This window comes from Psammomys obesus, unplaced genomic scaffold (assembly GCF_907164565.1).
Source record: "Psammomys obesus unplaced genomic scaffold, mPsaObe1.curated_primary_1811, whole genome shotgun sequence".
NCBI lineage: Eukaryota > Metazoa > Chordata > Mammalia > Rodentia > Muridae > Psammomys > Psammomys obesus.
Window position 1 is genome coordinate 4,704,019 of NW_026596095.1, and position 22,853 is coordinate 4,726,871.

Below are 22,853 nucleotides of genomic sequence, written 5' to 3' on the forward strand. Positions count from 1 at the left end.
GATGTCAATTTCCTTTTGAAATTTTTAATAGATTCTGGTTTAAATATCTAACTGCCTTTTCTTTATATGAAATTATGAGGCATTCCATAGAAATCGGTGTAAACATTTAAAGTCTGCCTCTTTAAACTACATATTCTATTACAGAAGTACCTTACAACTTGAGAACCACGCAGGAAAGAGCTGCTGTTGCTGCAATGGCGAGCCTGTCTGTGGTGTAGAGCTTCCGCCCAGTGTGTTGTGCCTAACTTTAACATAGCTCTCATTCAGCTGGCACTCTTCCCCATGAATTCACACATTCTTTTAGAGATAGTAGCTGAGAAATAACAAATATACTTTTAAAAGCATAAAATTTAAATAATCGAAGAGTTAATATAAACGTATGACACAATAACACCTTTGAATGTCATCAAAACACAAACTACATTATACAAAATTTCAGTATCAATATGCATGACAAAATCTAGGCTACAAGCCCATTTTTCCCCAAACGTGATTATTTCCTCATAAAATTTTAGACTATACATTCAGCTCAATTAAAGTTTTAAATTGACTAGAAAAGAAAAATATAAATGACTTGGGGAGGCAGATGCAGGCAGATCTCTGTGAGTTTGAGGCCAGCCTGGTCTACAAAGGAAATCCAGGACACCAAGGTTACACAGAGAAACCCTGTCCTGAAGAAAAAAAGAAGAAGAAAGAAAAAAGCAAACCAAAACGAAAACAAACAACAAAAAGAAAAATATGATGCCTAATAGATTTTCAGACACCTAAAATGTGTTATTACTTTAACAACCTTAATGTCCAATAACTTATTCATATTATTTCTGTATCGTTAAGAAAGGGGTTACTAATCTAAGTAACCATTAATTGTGAATCCACACTATATTAAAACACTTGCCCACACAATGCTTTTATGTGACTGGAACATGAATCTGCCCTCAAGAGTTTAGCCTATTTGCAAGTTCTAGGGTACACTTAGTCATAGGTCCTAGGACATAAGATTGAATGCTGTGGTGGCCGTACACCATACTCAAAATGGAGTTATTCAATTGCTAAAAGATGGTCACTAAAACCCATAAACCTGGCATTCAGAAAATGTGGTATCACTTTATCATTGCTGGTGCAATGACTTTAAACATTCTGTAATTTGAAGCTTGGAATGGAATTAGTTAGGCATGTTCACTGTTGGGAGATTATCTGCACTAGCAAGATCAAATAGCCAGTCCAAGTTATTCAAAGGGACCTTATAGTTCTTAACAATAGTGCTTTTGAGTCAAACTCTATTTAACAAAAATCCATTAGAACTACATAAAAAAGTTACCTTTTTATAGTTTTGTATCTATTAGAACAAACTTTTAAAATATATACAATATAAATGAAAAAATAAAGTAAAATACATCTCATATTCAATAGGTAATCTGCACATAGTCAATAAATAACATATTCCAAATATAGAATTCATCTTCGCCTCCCAGTTCATTTTACTATTTCTAATATAGTCTCTCACCTTTGAATCAGCTTACTAAATAACTCATAATTTGTGTCAATTCCAGTGCTAACAAGAAAGAAAATCTATTTTAAAGCAAATGGTTGCTCCTTCCCAGCAGCACATAAAGGGAACCCCGAATGCAGCCACCTCTCCCAGATACATGACCAGAGTGTGCCTGGGGATAGTGCGCTTTTAAGACCAAAAAGCTTCTAAACAGCCTTAGGAATTAAATTATAGTGCCCTTTAAAATAATGTATTATTTTAAAAATATTATTGTATTTAAAAATACAATATATGTATTAAAATAAAATAAAAAATGCTGGGCAGGGTTGCCCACACCCTTAAACCCAGCACTCAGAAGGAAAGGCTGGTAGATAGAGCTCTATGAGTTTGAGCCAGCTTGGTCTACATAATGAGACCCTGCCTTAAGAAAACAAAACAACCAATATGCAGTAAGGAAGGTCTACAAAGAAAATCAGCTTGTTCGTGGTCCACTGATATGACTAATACCATTTTTTGCTTGTTGTTTCTGTCAAAAGTTGTGGATTAAGAGAAATTCCTACTGCGGATTAAAAAGAAAGTTCTCCATTTCAAAATTATATACAATATATGCTTCATAATTCAGATTTCTCCATATGGAGACTGGACAGTAATTATTATTTTATTTTCAATTACTAAATGAGTACTTAATCCCTTTAAATTCAGTTAAAATTTTTAATGACAAAACAAACAAATTCAATTTAAGGTAATAATAAAAATTTCTCTTATATATGGAAAAGAAATACAGCTGGAAAATGATTAAAACTTCATTAGTGTCATAGTTGTTGGCTACTCTAGCATTTGAAAAACCAAATTGCATTCAGCTGCCTCAAAGCAGTAAATGGTCAGAAGACATACACAAAGAAGTAGATTCTCTCTACACTAAATTTAAACATGATTCAAACCCAGACTACTACTTCATCAAGTTATATGTAATTAAACAAATAACATTTAGCAATCCTTTGCTTAGTAATCTTCTGTATGAATATAAAAATCCCAGATACATGAAAATGGTTTTAAATTATATTTTTTGTTCACAGCTTTATAGGCAAATTATAATTTTCAAACTTTGAACAATTGATGTAATTTGATATCTGTACAGAAAGAGTAAGATTAGGAACATGTGACAAAAGTAGCTCTACCTTGCAAACATTGGTTGCATTTGTGTGCTCTTGCAAAGGCTGCACTGGACAGTTCCACAGCAACAAAAAAGGCTTCTCCCAGTATCCCTCTAATCCTACTCCCTGGACACACTTCTAAGCGTGGGTTCCAGATGACGTACACATATCATCATGAAGCCTATACATTTTCAAACCATTTGAATAGTATGATCAGATTTAGCATGATGATTTCTTCACAGAATCTGCAGAAGTCCTCTGGGCAAGATTAGTGTTGAGATTCCTAGGGCACCATCATGAAAAAGCAGTTAAAGACAGTACTTGACTATGCTTTAGTGGGATTTCCTGCAGGTTTGGGATCATACCCATACAAGAAAGTAGCTGCTATTACAAGGATGGCTCCAAGGAAAAAGACACTAAATAGGATGAAGAAAAAGAAAAAGAGAAAGTCAGATTAAAAGCAAATTAAGTTCTTTACTGTAGTGTCTCTGTACTATAAAAACAGTTACAATTTGAGAAAGAAATATTCCAGTAACAGTAATAAATGTTAAGTACTTTCTATGTTCCAGGTGCCTGGCTAAGTACGTTGCATGCATACCTCATTTAGTTATTGAATGACTTGAAGCAGAGGAAGAATTAGTTGCATTCTGCACCTTTGGGGAAAAGCTTTCAAAGGGCTTTAAAAACTTGCCCTGACATCCAAATAAGTAGAACACAGGGGAGACCCTGGCTTTCAGCCTGCACTCCATCTACTGTTTTAAGAACAGTACCTCAGCTAACTGCATTTTGTCTGGGATTCGTTCTATAATTAAAAAGTTTTTTTTTTAATGTAAAAGAAAAAGTTCATTCCTTCATGCTAAACTTAGGTGAATTTAATTAGAAATCCAATGTAATAATAACTAAAACTCAGGACCAATGTTAAACAGGATGTTTAACAGACAGAAATGCTATCACACACTTTCCTCTTGAGTATATGTATGTAGAGGTACAATCTACTTCATAGAAACTGGACATAAACCAAACTACCAATTGTAGCTTGTTATATACACAGTTTTTAAATGAAGCTAAAGTCATGGATTAATTTTTGGTTTTAAGATTTCTACCAATGCTTCAAAGTCATTACCTTCAACTTAAAAAAAAAAAAAAAAGGAATCGAAAAGGGCAGGAATCACAGGTCTTTCCCTTCCTGTGACAACACAGGCTTCTGCTTTGCTTTGCTTTATTTGTTACAGGGTGTCACCTTGTAGCCCAAGCTGGCCTCAGCCTTACACAGCTCCTACCAGGACCTCAAGAGTAAGGCTATGCCAAGGTGCTCCATCCAACATCACCCTCAACACTCTTCCCCGCCCCCATTCTATAAATTCAGCCATTTGACTACACATATTTTTTCACGACACTGCCATAATAGATTCTAGTCCCTCAGCCACAATTCCCTTTCTATCAATAAGTGTTTATTGATAATGATTTAGGTCTACAGTCTAAGACTCACTCCCCTAGAGCAAGTTACTCTAACGCTTATCACACTAAGATTGACTAATATATTATCTGCATATTTGTCATCCTGTTTGGCTATATACTCTTCATTCATTATAAACAGAAAATCTATCATATCATGATTATTTCAATGATTTGAGCCCCTCTTTAATGAGCTGTACATATACTTTCATTGACACACTGCTCATGTTATAACTTATCTTGTGCCTGGTTTTCCAGTCACTGTGACTTTCTTGAACATAACCATCTCATTCATAGTTTTTCTCCCTCCCACCCCCAAGAATCCAGTAGAGTGACGGCAGGCAGAGTGGCCACTTAATAAACTTTTGGAAAATGAATAAGCAAACCTAAATGGAATCATAGAAATACTAACAACTAAGTAAGACATACAAGGAAAAATGTAGAATGGAAAGAAAAAGAAACGTAAATATAAAGGTGTATTTTACCTGGTTGGCACAAAATCTTGCAACCAAAAATAGGATATGACTGTTGACAATATTATGGATAAGGAGGTTGCAAATCCTTTTAAAATATTATCTGCATACTTAATGACAGCAGCTATTACAAGGCCTCCAAGTGCCTGTAAAAGTTTTAAGAGAGTATTTTTTAAATGAACATAAAATTGCTTTTCAAAACAATATCATTTCTCAGGGAAGATTTAAGGCTCCTGTTCTATAAATGTAATTACATCCCAGCAAATGATTTATATAAACATTAAAAACAACAGACTTCCAATTTTGTTTCATATCCCTCAATGTAATTATCAAAGCAATCTAAGGTTTGCTGTAATAGAATTTAATCAGACTACAGCAGGGTCTATCTTCACCAAACGAAAAAAATAAATGCCACTCGTTCGGACGCTGAAGGAACAAATGCATATGAGGTTTAAGTTGGAATAAAACCCCCTTTTTACTACCTTTCTACCAGTCTTCTCATTTAGCCTTCTTTAATTTTCTCTCCATTCTTATCTACTTCTTAAGGCTGAAAGGGTGTACTATCTGGTTTGGTTTTGAGGTGACTTTGCAGTGCTAGAGATTGAACCCCAAATTTACCACACAGTAGGTAAGTTCTCTACCACTGAGCTCTCACCACAGCATATAAAGAACCTTCTACCAAATCATCCTCAAACTCTATTGTGACTACTTACAAATGGCAGATGGGTTAAGGGTGCTTACTGCTCTTGCAGAAGACCTGGATATAGTTCCCAGCACCAATGTCAGGCAGCTCACAACCACCTGTAACTCTAGTTCCAGGGGTTCTGATGTTTCTTCTGCCCTCTGCAGACATTGCATATACACATACACTCAGGCACACACACGTACACATAAAATTAAATAAGTAAAAAAACAAAATTAAAAAAACCTTAATGAGTGATGGGTAGTAAAGTACTTGCCTAGTAGGTATGAGGGCACTGGGTTCAACCCAAACAACACACACACACACACACACACATACTCCTATACTTCTTTGAGCATGACATGATGCACAGATGGGAAAGCCTACACCTGCTTGTCGTCAGTCATACAATGCATACAATGCAGTTGCATTTTAAACTGTATTAATATTACTTCCAGGCTATGTGTATGTACATACATTAAAAAATTAGACTTGAGTCACAGTCACAAGACTTATCATTATGTATATTCAAATATTCCAAATCTCAGCCCTTAATTAAAGTCCAAAACATTGCTCAAAGATAAAAAACAATCTGGGTTGCCTAGCTTTGTTTTCTACCAAACCCTACATAACTGCTGCCAAGCCAAGGGTATCCACTCTGCCTTTGTATAATGATGGAAGTTTTAATTTATAAGAAGTAATGAGTTATGCCCATTAGGCTTACTATAAATTATATTTAAATCAATATTTCAGAGAAATACTGTCATTCATCTATTTATTCCCTGTTTAATCCTTCATACCGATTATAACAACTTTAAAAAAATGTTGCTCCTAGGCCAGATATGGTGGTTCAAGCCTTTAACTCAGCAGTTAGGAGGCAGAAGCAGGCAGATCTCTGTGACCTTGAGGCCGGCCTGGTCTACATGCTTAGTTCCATCCAGAGATATGAGGAGAGACACTGTCTAAAAAACAAACAAACAAAAACATTTTTCTCTTCTCTTTTGACCCTCTTTTTAAGGACAGTTTTCCTGTAACTAGGTCAAATATGTCACATAAGTTCTCTACGTTTACCATACCTCCACTTTAAATTTTTTCTGAATTCCCCCATGTCCTTTCCTCCTTTTACAAGGATGGAAATAACCTTCCCACTTTTGAAGCACCACTATCCTTTGACACTTCTCTACTATCCAGGTCCTGGAGCCTTATGACTTCAAATACCTTTAGGAAAGTAGGCTTTAAAAACAGCAACTCCATTTTTCTTCATTTTTATATTTTCCAGAATAGCAAGATGTATTTTTGGAGATGAAATTATTCAACTCTTAAACAATTAAAGCCATATTCATACTGAAGAAATTTGACAGAAACATTTAACATGTAAATATGAAATAAAGCTTGCATAATTATCTAGTGGCTCCTTCTATCTTTAAAGGGCTGACCACAGCCTTTCTTTTTAAAATTAATTTACTTTTTATTAATTACAGTTTATTCACTTTGTATCCCAGCTGTAGCCCCTCCTTTATCCCCTCCCAATCCCACCCACCCTCCCTCCCTCATCTCCATTTATGCCCCTTTCCCAGGTCCACTAATAGGGGAGGTTCTTTTCCCCTTCCCCCTGACCCTAGCCTATCAGGTCTCATCAGGCAGGACTGGTTGCACTGTCTTCCTCCGTGGCCTGGCAAGGCTGTTACCCCCCTCGGGGGGGGGGGGGGGCGTCAAAGAGCCAGCCACAGAGTTCCTGTCAGAAACAGCCCCCATTCCCCTTACTAGGGCCCCACTTGGACATTGAGCTGCCATGAGCTACATCTGAACAGGGGTTCTAGGTTATCTCCATGCATTGACCACAGCTTTTCTAATTGCAGAAAAAAATCAAAAGGTATATTTACTCTTACCTTTAACTATTAAATGTTTTTGGGTTTTGGGGGGGTTGTTTGTTTGTTTGTTCATAATGGACCTCTTTATGTAGTCCTGGCTGTCCTGGAGCTAACTATGTAGAGCAGCCTGGCCTCAAACTCAGAGATCCTCCTGCCTCTTCTTCTGGAGGGCTGGGATTAAAGGTGTGCACCACCACTGTTCAGCTTGACATTATTATTGTTCTTGTTATTGTTATTATTATTACTTTATTATGTGTATGGGTATTTTGCCTGTGTGCATGTCTCTTCATATAAAATATATACATATATAGGAATATATATATATTCTTTTAACTTTATGTTCATTGGTGTTTTACCTACATGTATGTCTACATGAGGGTATCAGAAGTCCTGAAACTGGAGTTACACACAGGTATGAGCTGCCATATGGGTGCTGGGAATTGAACCCAGGTCCTTTGGAAGAGTAGTCAGTGCTCTCAACCAATGAGCCATCTTTCTAGCCCAACTATTTAATTCTTAAACTTACATTTTCACATAGCTTGAAAGGAAACTCAGTAGCAAAGAACACTGGCTGCTCTTCCAGAGGACCCAGTTTTGTGGCATACAAACCATCTGTAACTCTAGTTCTAGGGGATATGGCTCCTCTTTTGACCTCCATGGGTTCCAAGCACATATTTGGTGTATATACATACATGCAGACAAAACACTCATACATATATAAGTAAATAAATCTAAAAGTAACAACAACAATAATAAAACATCAGCATTTTTGTGGCATTTAAATTTAAATACCATGGAGTTTTATCCATGACCCTTATTCAAAATTAGTTTTAATTAGGGCATTAAGAACAGTTGTATTTTAATTTCCCTGAATAAACCAATCAGAAAATAGGAAGACCCCACCACCTTAAGTACCAGCACATCAGTAGCCACTTTAATCCTCTGTATTGAAGCAATACTAGTAGTATTAAATAAAAGACTTATATGCTTTACCTGCAGAACAACAACTGTCCATGTCAGTTGATTATATCCCTGAAAAAATCCGTTCTTTGATACCAATTCTCCATCATAAACATATACACCCATTAATCCAAATATACTCCCAAAGAAACCTAAAAGAAAGTAAAACCTAGGTCATATGGCAGTTCTTCTGAGGAGATATTTTTCCACTGACAATCCTGACTCCTTCCTGGCTCCAACTGGCAGGGTCCTGCTTTGTGTCAGAGGCTAACCTGGGAATCAGCATGTAGCACTAGCTGGACTGGAACTCTTGTTCCTTTTGCCTTGTATCCCAAGACCTACACCACCCTGCACAACTTAATTATTTCTTTTTGATGAAATCTGAATACTTTAAAAAATATTTCACTTAAGCTAGGTGGTGGTGATGGCACACACCTTTAATCTCCATGCTAAGGAGGCAAAGGCAGGTGGATTTCTGAGTTTGAGGCCAGCTGGGAGAGTTCTGGGCCTACACAGAGAAACCCTGTCTCAGAGGAAAAAATTCACTTGATTTACATATAAACAACAAAATATACACAATACTATGATGACTACATAAGCAGGCAAGCACAAGAGTATTTTAAAAAATAATTTACCAACTTTCAAGCACTATAATAATGTTTAAATTACAGGATTTGAATTATTAGATTGCTGATCCACTCAAGCATTAGTAAAATGCTTGCTTGTAGCAGTTCACTGTATCTTGAATTTTCCTATTGCTATGACCACATTTTTATGACTAACGTTTATAAATACATACATGAAAGCTCACATATATGACATAGAATTTCCTTTGTATTACAAGTTTTAATGAATGTAGGCAATGAATACAAGTTACGAAAGAGAATATAAAGCTAATTGTGTTAATAGTGCTATTTCTGTCATGAATTTTGTTTGTTTGGTTGGTTAGTTTTGGTAGTGGAGAAGGGGATAAAAATATACTTGTCAGTTTAAGTGTAAAATCCAATGTGAAGAGCCTCAGCTTCTGGCCCAAATGCCTACTCTATCTGTGTATTAGTTCACTGAACTGTATAGTCTATGGCTGACTTCTTTCTGTGTATGTTCTTTATATATAACTTTTTTGTATCTTTTTTATAATTTTTATTTTTTAATATTAATTACAGTTTATTTACTTTGTACCTCAGCTGTAGCCCCCTCCTTCATTCCCTCCTAATCCCACCCTCCTTCCCTCATCTCCTCCCTGCCCCTCTCTAAGTCCACTGATAGGGGAGGTCCTTCTTCCCTTCCATCTGACCCTAGTTTATCAGATCTCATCAGGACTGGCTGCATTGTCCTCCTCTGTGGCCTAGCAAGGCTGTTCCTCCCTCCGGGGGGGGGGGGGGGAGGTGTCAAAGAACCAGCCACTGAGTTCAAGTCAGAGATAGTCTATATCTAACTTTTTTAAAAAGAATAAACTTGTTTTTATGATTTTTTTTTAAAGTGAAATACTTGATAACCAAAACTCCAGGCTAAGAACTGGTTAAAGCTAGCATCAGATTCTGTACTTATTACTGAAATCTCATTGTTAGAGAAAATTGGCTCAGTGAACTTCACTGCTGACTTCCATGTGTCAACACAGCCTCCAGACCTCTGGAGCTAAGAGTTCCTGGAGCGCTGTTAGACTATGGAAACCAACAGTGTCACATCTCATGGTAGAGCTTTAGAATTATGCTGAAAATTGGGTATGCATGATGGATTTTAAACAAAGCCATAGGTTAGTAGAGTGTGAGGACTACGTAAAATTCATTTGTACAAGCCCTAACCTTTTAATGTATCTTATTTTTCTTATTTTTAGTATGAAACTGAGGCATGTGACTTTTAAAAAATGTTCAAAGGCACACATTTTTAAATTTAACTTACAAAATTAAAAGTTGACAATTACTAAAACACATAGGTCGCACATGTTGGAGCTAGAAAAGTCTTTCAAGTCACAACTGTTAAAGAATTGTTCTTTCTGGCTCTACTAGGATGGGCTTAGAGGGTAGTTGTAGGCCACTGGAGATATGCCCATGATCAGGACTGTGGGTCCCTAGTCTCTTCCTCTCTATCTCTGTCTCTTGGCCACTATGAAATAAACAGCTTTCTCTGCCATGTACATTCTGATATAAGGTGCTGCCTTGCCACAGGCTAAAAATCAATGGCCCATTAGCTGGAAGGCCCAAACTTTTAAGACAAAGCAAATTTTCTCTCTTCATATGCTGATTTATCTTAGGTGTTTGTTACAGTAACAGAAGGCTGTCTAAGAGCATACAGCATATATATGCACTATATCAGTGTATACAGATAGACCTACTACATTCTAATACTGGCCAGATAGTCCACTGACTAAATGACAATATCAGATATGTACATAATACTTGTTCCAAATGCTTTATGGATGCTAACATACTGCAAGCCTCTCAGGTTGACACTTATATGCTTGTTTCTGTGATGACCAAACTTCCCCAGATTCACACAATGAAACGGACTCAATCGTTGAGTCTAGGCAGTGTGGTTGTAGGCACTTTTTAATTTTACATATTCTATCTTCTGAAGCACAATCTTAATTATACTACATAATCAAAATGACAATTCATTAGGCCAGTCTTATTTTCTGGTTTTGGGTTTGTTTTTTAACACTTATAACCAATGATTAAAGTAGTACTTTGGCATCTATGTTTCATTCCTATAGGAAAATTTTTACCCAGACCTGCAATTATTGTTTCAAAGCATACAGATATTTAAACATCTTTTAGGTGTTACCAAATTGAGATCCAAGAAGGTTCTAGCAATCTGTTCTCTTAGCAACCACAGGTAAGAAGGTTTTTGTTTTCTGCTTACTGGTTGACATTTGCTAGTCTTTGATTATTAAAATATTGCAGTTTTAAATTTTTATTTATGATCTTGAATTATCTATAACTTATAAGTATTCTTTCAAAACTCAGTTTAACTTACCCCTTCTTCCCATGAGTTCATATCAAACTAAAGAAAAAGAAATTCAAAAACACCCAAAAAGTATAAATTCTGACTTGTCTTCCACTTTCATCATACAATTCAATGAATTTTTATGAGGCCGCCCAAAGACCTTGACTATTCCTTCTTTTCTGTTTGCGACATGAATAGCTTCCGATGTGTACATAAGGGACTTTACTCTAAATAAACGAATACTCTCATTTAACCCTCATAGCAATGTATGAGGTAGGTGCAATAACTAGGAACTACATTATACAGATAAGAAAAAGCACAAAGAGTTGAGTAACTTTTCAGAGGTCACATAGATGAAAACTGGTGAACTCAAGACTTGAGCAGTATGACTTCAGAACCACTCTTTATGACTTCAGATGCACTCTTTATGAAATGGCAGATTAAAGTGCTTAACGTTTTCAAGCCTGTGAATTTGTCTTTTGGACAAACAGAACAATTAAATATTGCTTCAAAAATATTTACATTCAATATGTTTAGAGGAATGACAGGTTTCTACAAATTTTGTGGAAAATGTGACAAAAATCAAGTTTTAGATGTTAGTCAAACTTGGAAGTGCTGACATGAACCACTAGGCCATTAAAAGTACAACTTACTGTGTAGGACTATATGTGTGATGATCAAGAGAGACATAGTCTATCTGTTAAGCTGATGTCAACTGTGAAGGAAAACAAAGCACCAAGGAAAGAGGCTTACAACAGAACATTCTACTTAGAAATAAACCACTCTTGTGGAATTTTATACACAGTACTATCCAAGAAATAAGCCAGGATAATAAATAATGTCCAAATCCTTACTCAAGAACTTACCCACAGTATCCTAAATAATTGAAGTATTTGTTCAAATAGAATGCTACAATAAAAGAGGTAGTTTTGATTGGCTATTTTCTTCTAACCTATTTACTACCAGTTAAGAAAGGGTATAATACAAAACCAAAACATTACACTGAAATAAAACAGCATGTTACAACTATAAAAGAAACGAAAATTGATTAATTTCCAATTTCTTCCATTTTAGGAGTAAAATATGTAAATTAGTTGCAGCATCCTCACAAAAGAGGCAATAAGGATAAACATGCTGAGAATACATAATTGAGAGCAGGAGCAGGGTACACTCCTGGACCGTCGGCTTAATTTTTCATATCATGAGCCAAGGCAATCATTTCAAATACAGTTTTCTAAGGGCAAGATCACTACCAGTTCTTTATATCAATAGTACATTTGCATTCAAGGCTTATGTACTTAAAGATATAGGGAAATCTACAAATGTAAGAACATAAATCTTTGTCTGGGTTCTTTTTAAGATGGGGTCTCCCTATGTGACCTGGTTGACTTCAAACTCATGTTACTGCCTCAGAATCCTGAGTGCTGGGATTAGAGGTGTACACCATCATACAGGACTGGTATAGTTATTTAGAAATATATATTAGAAAGCCTTTACAACTTACCAAGCTGAATGTTTCGTATCCATACTGATTGTTTTGTTTCTTTTAAGATTTTCTCAAAATAAACTCCAGCAAAGCCACTTGAAAAACATGCTGTGAGAACTGCCATGAGGCCTACAAACTGTGAGCCTGTTGAAAGTTCCTTAGAATTCAGCTCTTGAGAATCTGAAGGCCACTGAATAAAAATAAAAATAAACACTGAAGAAGGCAGTGAGATGGCTTAGTGAGTAGGAATACTTGCAGCCAAGACTGACAACCTGGGTTTGATCCCTGGGATTCACATGGTAGATGGAGAGGATCAACTCTTACAAGTTGTCTCCTGACCTCTGCAAGTAAAAAGCACATACAAATGGAAGAAGATAAACTAACTCAAGCATAGTATAAAGAAACTGGTGAAAAGGGAACCACTAACACTGCAAGGAAAATACAGGGCATCAGAAAGACTGAAGTCTTTGATAGGGGTACCAAGCATGGTACCCATGTGATTTAGATGTTACTGACCACGGTTTATCAACTATTGTTAAATATTCCTTCACATCTATTTCTCACTCTTCTGATGTTCTGAGAACATCACAGTTTCTAATGAAACTATGCTTTTTAATCTATGTTTTAAACTAGTATGTATTCATGTAAACATTGGGTTTCATTATTTTCATACATAATGTTTCATGCACTTTGATCATACCCCAATGACTGTGGTCCCCTTCTTTTCCAAATTAGCCCCTTTCTATCTTCATATATTTTCTTTTAATCTACATTTTCCTTACTCCCCCCCTCCCCACCCCTTTTTGACTTTTCAAGACTAGGTTTCTCTGTACAGCCCTAGTTGTCCTCTGCAGACCAGGCTGGCCTCAAACAGGAATCCATCTTCCTGCCTCTGCCTCCTAAGGCTTAAAGGTGTGAGCCACCAGGCATGGCCCTTAATCTTCAGTTTTCAAATGTGAAAATCTAGTTCACTTACTATAATGATCTCTACATTTTCTGGAAAATGACATAAGTCCATTTTTTATGAATAAGTGTCACATTTACATTATCCACTGATACACTGAAAGGCATCTAAGCTGATTCCATAACTTAATTATTGTACAATAATATCTTAACAATCCCACAATAAGTATTAATATCTCTGTAGTACATTCAACTATATATTTAAAATGGTATAGCTGAATCACATGGTAGCATTTTTACTTGTAAAAGAGACTTTTGCTTGTTTGAATTGCTGTCTCAGAAGATTACTGTCTCCAGCCGCTAACCTAGGCTTAGAATATTTGTAGCCTCTGAGACTTACTGCTGAATTAAGCTCACCCATTCTTGTTCTTTTGGACCTCATAGCTGGCTGGTTCAACTCAGCTGTTCTGGCTCAAACTCCTCCACCAGCTGACTTATTCAATCTGGCTTGTCTCTCACCCTCTGAATTGTTCTGCTTGGCCTCTAACGCTAGCAATCTTTTCTAATCTTCTGGCTCCTCTCATTCAACCTCTCTATGTAAAACTTTGCTGGTAAAAGTGCCTCCTCTCTCTCTGTTGCTCCCTTAAGTAGCTTCTCTGGGCATATACTATTCTGTAAAATCTTTCTCTGATTCATCACCTTTTCTGCCACTCAATTAGGCATCAATTTCAAACATAGGCACTTCCTTCTACAAACTATCTTTACCCTCATTGTTTGAGATTAAAGGTATGTACCATCACACCTCCTGGATTTAAGCTTTACCTGAAAGTTGCTCTATACCAGGCTGGCCTTGAACGCAGACCTGCTTGCCTTTGTCTCCTGGATTAAAGGTGTGTTTGTATTCTAGGCAGATCACACAGGCCTAGAAGGTTTTTGAATGTGATCTCTTGCCAGAGTAGCCATGTTCTGAATTAAAATTCCTCTATATTTACTTACTGAGCAAGATGGTTCAGTAGAGAAAGTGCTTGCTATGTAAGCCTGACAATCAAATCCCTATAACCAACATAAAGGTGGACAGAGAGAACTGACTAAAACTGTCCTTTGACCTCCACATGTACTCTGTGATATGCATGGATCCACATCTCTCTCTCTCTTACACACAGGAAAAATTAAAAATTTCCTATGGAGAAGGCCCCATACTATTTTCCAACCGGCTGCTTCCAATTACAATCCAACCAGAGGAACATAAAGGGTGATTTCCTCACCATGATCCTCGCCAACATTTGTTTGTTTTCCTGATAATAGCTATTTGGATTAGGGTGAAATGGAATCTCAGTGTAGTTTTGATTTACATTTCCCTAGTGGCTAAAAAATAGTGAACATTTTAGGTATGTTTATTAGCTATTTGCATTTCTTCTTTTGAAAACGATCTGTTCAGTTCATTTGCCTGATTATTGATAGTCTTGGGACTTCTGGATGTTTGGTTGCTGTTTTTTTTTTTTTTTTTAATTCTTTATATAACTGGATGTTAATCATGCCTGATGAGGAACTAGTGAACATCCACCCCCCACCCTGCTCCAAAGGTTGTTTTCATTGTCATGCAGCTTTTACATCTCATGCAATCATATTTGTCAATTGTAGCTACTGTTCCCTGATGATGGAATCTATCAAAGACTCCATGCTGTTAGCTATCTCTTAAGTGCTATCCCTGTTCCCTGTCATAGTCTCCAAATTTCAGGGTTTACATTAAAATCTTCAAACCATTTAGAACTGAGTTCTGTGCTGGGTGGGGCAGTGAGCTAGCTTTAGCCTTGTACTGTGGATGTATAAACATAGCTTCTGAGCACCATTTGTTGAAGAGGCTCTGTTCTCCAATGCATGCTGAACTAGCTGGTTCTGTGTCAAGTTAGAGTCATCAGAAAGGAAGGAGCCTCAGTTGAGGAAATGCCCTCATGAGTAATGCATTTTCTCAATTAGTGATCAATGGAGGAGGGCCCAACCCTTTGTGGGTGGTGGCATCCTTGGCTGTTGGTCCTGGGTCCAGTAAGAAAGCAGGCCGAGTAAGCCAGTAAGCAGCACCCTTCCAGGGCCTCTGCATCAGCTCCTGCCTTGAGGCTCCTGTCCGGTTTTGAGTTTCTGCCTGACTTCCTTGCTGAACAGCAATACAGAAGTGTAAGCCAAATAAATCCCTTTTTTTCCCCCAACTTGTTTTTTGATCATGGTGTTTCATTGCAGCAAGACATATAACTAAGACATGTGCATTAATCACCTGTATCAGCAATCAGGTGGCTGTAGCTGCATAAGTTTATTTCTGAGACCTCTCTTCTCTTCGATTGGCCTAAATGTCTGTTTTTGTGCTAGTACCATGCTGTTTTTATTATGACAGCTCTAAAGCATAGTTTGAAATCAGGTACCATCATACCTTCAGCATTGCTTTGTGGATGGGGTAGAGCACAGGCAGAGGCAGGATCTCACACTGTAGACTCACTAGCCTAGAATTCACTAGGTAGCCCAAGATGGCCTCAAACTCATGGCAATTCTCCTGCCTCAGAGGGGCAAGTGCTAGGATTATAAGTGTAAGCCACCATGCATGGCTACTATTTTTGCTCAAAATTGATTTGGCTATGCAGGGTGTTTTGTGCTTTCACATAAATTATATAATTTTTTAAATAGCAGTAACAAAAACATTCCTCAGCTATAGCACTCACATATTAATAAGTTTTTCTTTTGAAGTTTTTTGTTTGTTTGTTTGTTTGTTTGATTCTTTGTTTTTTAGTTTTTAACATTTGTTTTATAATCTAAACTGCAATCTATTTTGGAAAAAGAATTCCATGATATCTATGAATTCCTTACCTTTAGATAGACTATTTTGTCTCTATCAGATAAGTACGTTTGGTCTATTGTATGGTATAATTCTCAAGTCTGTTGATTGCTTTTGTTAACGATCTACCTATTGATAAAAGCTAGGCAATGAAGTCATCTACCTACTCTTACTATATCTGAATGTATTTCTCTTTATGTCCAGCAGTATTAAAATCATTCTTTTCATAGTTACTGGAGACTTTTCAATGTTAGTGTTTTTGTTTTGTTTTTGTTTTGGGGAGGATATTACATAGTCCAGACTACCTTCAACTCACAACAATCCTTTTGCCTTAGTCTCCCAAGTGTGTGTTTTATAGGTGTGTACTACCACAAGCTTAAACACCTTTTAACAATGAAAAGTATTCACTTCCTATTCAACTTGCCTTCACTGCAGAAACATGATACTGAACACCAATTTTTTGACTCTTGAAACTGTACCCCTTCTCCCTTGGCCCTCTATGTAACTACTCAGTATGCTTTCTGTGAGGATGGAAATGTTCTGTCTCTGCTAATAGTGTAGCCGCTATCTTACGTGGCTACCAAGCATACATACATACACACATATCACATACATAAACATACACAAAAAAGAAATGCAAAAGTGGGAGACAATGACTCCATGAAGAATAAAAATAAGGAATCACTAGAAAGCTCTGAGAGTTAGGGGGGAAAAAAAAAACAGTATCAATAAAAACAATAGATGTTAAGGGGACCAGAGGATCACTAATGATCTCAGAAGTTCCATGGTTCTCACAAAACTTAAGCTTCTTTCTTTTATATGCTGATTTTTTTTGTTTGTTTTGTTTTAGTTTGGTTTTAAGACAGAGTTTCACTGTGCCACGTCTTATTTTGTTGGACTGTTCCTTCCTTTTTTTTTTCTCTCTTTCTCTCTTGCCAAGAGTACTGGTTTATACGTACAATCCCAGCACTCTCAAGACTGAAGCAGAAGGTGGTGAGATCAAGGCTCCAGGTAAGGTCTCCTTTAAGAAAATAAAATATAAGGGCTGGAGAGAGAGCACAGCTGTTTAAAACACCTGCTGCTCTTTCGAAGAACCTGAGCTTGGTTCCCACACTTTAGCTCACAACTATCTGTAACTCTAGTTCCAGAGATCTGATACTTTCTTCTGGCTTCTATGAGATCCTACATTTATATAGTATAAACCCATGCAGCTTACACATATACATATAATGTTAAAAAAAAATCTAAAGTCTAAAAAAATGGATATTGGTAGATAGATAGGTAGGTAGGTAGGTAGGTAGGTAGATAGATAGATAGATAGATAGATAGATAGATAGATAGATAGATATCTGTAGAGATAGCTCAGCAGTTGAGAGTGTGTGCTTTGCAATAATGAGAACCACAGTTTGGGTCTGAAAACTCAGTAAGAGGTATGTACACCTGTAACCCCAGTGCAGAAGAAGGCAGAAATAGCAAGATCTTTGGGGCTTCCCAGCTTCAACCCTACTCAACAAAATACAAACTCCAGGATCAGGGAAACACCCTTAAGTAATTGGCAGAGAGTGACAGAGTTCTGGCCTCTACGCATATGTGCATAGACCCATAGTGGCTCTTGCCTGTAATCTCAGCCCTCAGAAGACAGTCAGGAGAGTCATCAGAAAAACACAACTGTGTGTGTATATGTGTGTGCACACACATGTGGTACTGAGGACCAAAGCAAGCCTCTGCCAGTAAGCTACGCCACAGTCCAACTGTTCAGTTCTTTACTATAAAGATTTATTCACATATTCATTTATTTATATCATACCACATACTCTCAATGCAGTATTAGCTTTACATGTGGAGCCATAAAAAATATCTATCAGCATTTACTTGCTTGAACAAGTAGCGGAACCATATTCTTTATGCAGAATATGTCAGGATTTTAAACTGACAGAAATGAAAGGAAATGCATACTTATCTTGAATAGTTACCTGTACAAAAGCAACTCCTGCCATCAGAATTACTAGAGAGAGCCACTGGAACACACCTAATTTTTTACCAAGCATAGACACAGAAAATAATGCTGTTGTAAGTATTTTCAACTGGTATGTAACCTAAAAGAGAAATCAGCAGTATTATTAATGTTCAGATTTTTGTTTGTTTCTAAAATGACTATTACAAATGTATTTCAGATACCTGGTAAGTGGCTGCATCTAGGTTTGACAGTGCCACATAGAGTAGATTGTTCTGAAGAGTGTATATCCCTGATGGAATAGCAAGCTTAAGTGTTTCCATGGGTTTATTGAGAATTTCATCATGTAGTACTCGATTCAGTGTTCTCACACTACACTCTAGAATAAACAAGATGGGGGAAAAATCAGTCATTAACATATCTCTGAAGAAGAAGTAAGCTTTTTTTTTTTTTTTTTTTTAATCGGCCTCAGTTATCTCACTTTAAAAACAGTAAAGTAGGGGCAGGAGAGATGCCTCGGCAATTAAGAGAAACCACTGATCTCACAAAAGACCAGAGTTCAATTTCCAGCACCCACAATGAGTGGCTCAAAACTGCTTGTAACTCCAACTTCAAGTGGATCCCATATATCTGACCTCTGTGAACACCAGCACTTAGATGCAGAGACAAAGGAAAACACACACACACAATTAAAATTTTTAAGTAAATCTTTTTTTTTTTAAGACAGGGTTTCTCTGTGTAGCCCTGACTGTCTTAAAACTCACTCTGTAGACCAGGCTGGCCTCAAACTCAATCTTTGCCTCCCAAGCGCTGGGATTAAAGGAGTGCACCACCTAATGTTGCTCAAATTATTAATCAGTAAAAAGTATTCTCTTATCACAGTAACTTTATAAACTCTGTATTTTACTAATTCCTCATCTACCCCTGCCAATTAATTATGAAGACATTAGTCATTAAAAAAAAGGCAAACTAACTCGGGAGTAAGAGTGCTACAAACAACAGAAAAACTGAACTACTAGCTCCGCTTGTCTCATGTAGCATGAGTCCAGATCTAAAATTTTTATAGTAGGCCGAGGACACAAGCTTCAGTATGTAAACACACTGGCTTGTTGCAGTTACACGTTTTATCTACCACTAAGCTGTACACCCTTAGATCAGACACTTAGGGTTCCTCCTCTTAGAATTACCCATCTACATCTTTTCTAATGACTCACTGTCTCTTTCTTACTGTGCTGTAGTTCTCTGTAATTCTAGGTACTTACTACTGGTTATTTGTGTGGCAAGCTTGTCTCCTCACTTGGTTTGATACTTTTTTTTTTTTCAGTTTACAATATGTCTCCCAAAAAGCATTTTTGCTCCCCTAAACCACACTCCTCTGATATCTTTGTTTGCTTTTGTAGTTGTTGGAGATCATTCACAGTACAAGTTCACACAGATCTTCATGTGTTTCTAACACAATCCATGCTAGTTTAGCATTGTGTTTAACATTTAGATTGTGTTTCTAACACAATCCATGCTAGTTAACAGCTCAGGCTCTAAAATCTACAATTGATAAGTGGGACCTCATGAAACTGAAAAGCTTCTGTAAAGAAAAGGAGAGTCAATAGAACAAAACAACAGCCTACAGACTGGGAAAAGATCTTCACCAAACCTATATCCAATAATATCCAGAATATATAAAGGGCTAATATCCAGAATATATAAATAACTCAAGAAATTAGGCAACAAACCAAATAATACAATTTAAAAATGGGGTACAGAGTTAAACAGAGAATTCTCAATAGTGGAATATAGAATGGCAGAGAAACACTTAAAGAAATTAAGAGAAATTCAAATCAAAACAATTCTGAAATTCCATCTTACACCTATCAGAATGGCTAAGATCAAAAACTCAAGTGACAATACAGCTAGAGAGGATGGGGAGAAAGGGGGAGCCCTCCTCCATTGCTGGTGGGAATGAAAACTTGTACAATCACTTTGGAAATCAATCTGGTACTTTCTCAGAAAAATGGGAATAGTGCTACCTCAAGATCCAGCTATAACACTCCTGGACATATACCCAAAAGATGCCCCACCATTCAGTAAGGACATTTGCTCAACTATGTTCCTAGCAGCTTTATTTGTAATAGCCAGAAGCTGGAAACAACCCAGATGTCCCCCAGCTGAGGAATAGATACAGAAAATGTGGTACATTTACACAATGGAATACTACTCAGCAATTAAAAACAAGGAAATCATGAAATCTCCAGGCAAATGGATGGAACTAGAAGAGATCAACCTGAGTGAGATAACCCAGAAACAGAAAGACAGGCATGGTGTGTATTCACTTATAAGCAGATATTAGCTGTATAATATAGGATAGCCATTTACAGACCTAAAGAAGCTAAACAACAAGGAGGACCCTAGGGAGGATGTGTAAATCTCATTCAGAAAGGCAAACAGGAGACACCAGAAGTGGAAGAGAAGAAACTGGATGGGAGCCTACAATAGAGGGTCCTCTGAAATGATTCATCCAAAAGGGAATGTAAGCAGATGCTGAGACTCACAGTCAATCTTTGGGCAGAGCGCAGGGAGTCTATGGAGGAAGAAAGGGGTGGGAATAGAGGGACATGGAGGACAGGAGCCCCAAAAGGAGACCAACAAAACTAAAATATCTGAGCCCAGGGGTTCCTGCAGAGACTGATGCACCAAGAGAAGACCATGCATGGAGAGGACCTAGACCCACTGCTCAGATGGGCCAATGTGGATCTGTGCAGTGGCTGCCTATATCATGAACTCAGTTGACTGACTCACTTGCTCCTGATGATGCAGCCTTGCTAGGCCACCGAGGAAGAGGATCTAGGCAGTCCTGATGAGACTTAGCAAACATGGGCAGATAGCAATAGTGGAGAACTCCCCCTTTCAGTGGATTAGAAGAAGGGGATGGGAGAAGAGGGAAGAAGGGTGGAACTGAGGGGAGTTGAGGGAGGGGGCTTCAATCCAAATATATAATGAATAAATTGTGAAAAAAAATAAAAATAAACACAATAAATAAATAAATAAATAGAACTAAAGAACTCATTTTTTTCTCAAATTAATAAACTATGACTGCAACTAGAAATCATAATATTAACTAGCATGGATCGTGTTACAAACTGAATATAACAGCTTTAGTACTAAAACTGGTACTAACACAAATGCGTGTGTGTACATGAGTTGACTTTGGCTATTTTCCTCAGTGGCTCTTTACCTTATTTTACGCAAAGTCTCTAACTAAACCTCAAGCTTGTCAAGTAGGTCAGGCCAGCAGGCCAGCAGGCTCTGGTGTCATCCTACGTCCTCCTAGGGCTGAAATTACAAGCTCATGCTGCCACATCCAGCCATTTATGTAGGTGCTGATGATCCAAACTCAGGTCCTGTCACTTGCATGGTAAGCATTTTACCAACTGAGCCATCCCCTTGGGCCCTGTCTTACTAATTCTTAAAAAATATTGAAACGTTAAGTCTAGGCAAATTAAATAATGCAAGATAAAATAAATAAATCCATTAAATGTATACTTAAAAATATGTTTACATATATAAAAATTCAACTAATCACATAAAAAAGGAAAAAAAAAAAACCCTAGATACCTACTACTGTCTTTGTAGACTAAAAAGATGCAGGCCATTATCTTCAAAAATTCAGCCACAACCACTGCTGTAGAAGATAAATAACGAGGACCTTCTTCTTTTAAAGTCCTAGAATAACGCATCGTTAGAACCAAACTGGTAGTCTGAAATACCAAAATTCCCAAGGAAAGATACTTTAGGTTGGCAGACATTGTTTTCTCTTCATTTGTCTGAAAAACAAAATACACAGGACAAGTTAATCAAACTAAAAAATACAGAAATGAATATCCAAGAAGAGACAGAAGTTCCAAACAAGAGAAGCGTCCTCTTTCTAATTGCAACAGCAACAAAAAAGCCTGGACCAAAGAGAAAGGCACCTGCCAAGAAACTTAAGCTGAAGAAAAGAAGGCAAACTGATTAAGGTCTGAGGGATGAGCAAGCATTGTTTTTGAAGATTTATGGCTACCTCTATACTCTACCAAGTGCTACAATACCATATAATTTGGAATTGCCACAAGTGCAGAACAACAAAACAGACAATGAAAACTCAGTTTCTCTAAACGACTAAAGACAGTTGTCCTAAAAACTATTGCAGCTGGGTATAAACTGTGGGGAAAGCATTGTTAATTCTCAGCACCTGAAGTAATGAAAGTAGCTGTGATGACCCATCCCTCTCCCACCAGGGTCTGCAAAGAGAAGCGTTGGAGTGGAGCACTGTTAGCAATTCCTGCAATATAGAAAGTGAGTATCTGCAAACAGAATTCCCACTCTTCCCCACCTGGCTATGAATAAAAGAGATTTAAGTAGGAACCAGAGTTTCATAATACACAAATGTTCAAGATACAACTCAAAATGAGTAGAGTCATCAAAAAGCAAAAAGGTTTAATTTGGTTGAATTGCAACAATCAACAGACAATACAAAAAAATAATAATAATAACCCAGATGTTGGTGTTACAAGAATTTCAAGGAAGCTACCATAAAAATGCAGCAGCAGCAACAACAACAACAACAACAAAAAAAATCATTAAACTTCTTAAAAATAATTTTGAACTCATAAAGACAAAACAGGTACA

The 22,853-nt window shown here is 37.1% G+C and overlaps 1 protein-coding gene across 1 annotated transcript in view; it reads right to left on the minus strand.

Moving 5' to 3' along the window:
- Positions 1-330: 330 nt before the first annotated feature.
- Slc35a3 (solute carrier family 35 member A3) overlaps positions 331-22,853 on the minus strand; it is a 44,371-nt gene continuing 21,848 nt past the window's right edge. Inside the window, exons 2-8 of the mRNA XM_055628137.1 lie at positions 21,805-22,009; positions 18,416-18,570; positions 18,211-18,333; positions 12,532-12,703; positions 8,118-8,236; positions 4,584-4,717; positions 331-3,059 (exon numbers count right to left, since the gene is read on the minus strand). Coding sequence (XP_055484112.1) covers positions 2,969-3,059; positions 4,584-4,717; positions 8,118-8,236; positions 12,532-12,703; positions 18,211-18,333; positions 18,416-18,570; positions 21,805-21,991 — 981 coding nt within the window. The 5' untranslated portion in view covers positions 21,992-22,009 and the 3' untranslated portion in view covers positions 331-2,968. The remainder of the gene's footprint in view (positions 3,060-4,583; positions 4,718-8,117; positions 8,237-12,531; positions 12,704-18,210; positions 18,334-18,415; positions 18,571-21,804; positions 22,010-22,853) is intronic.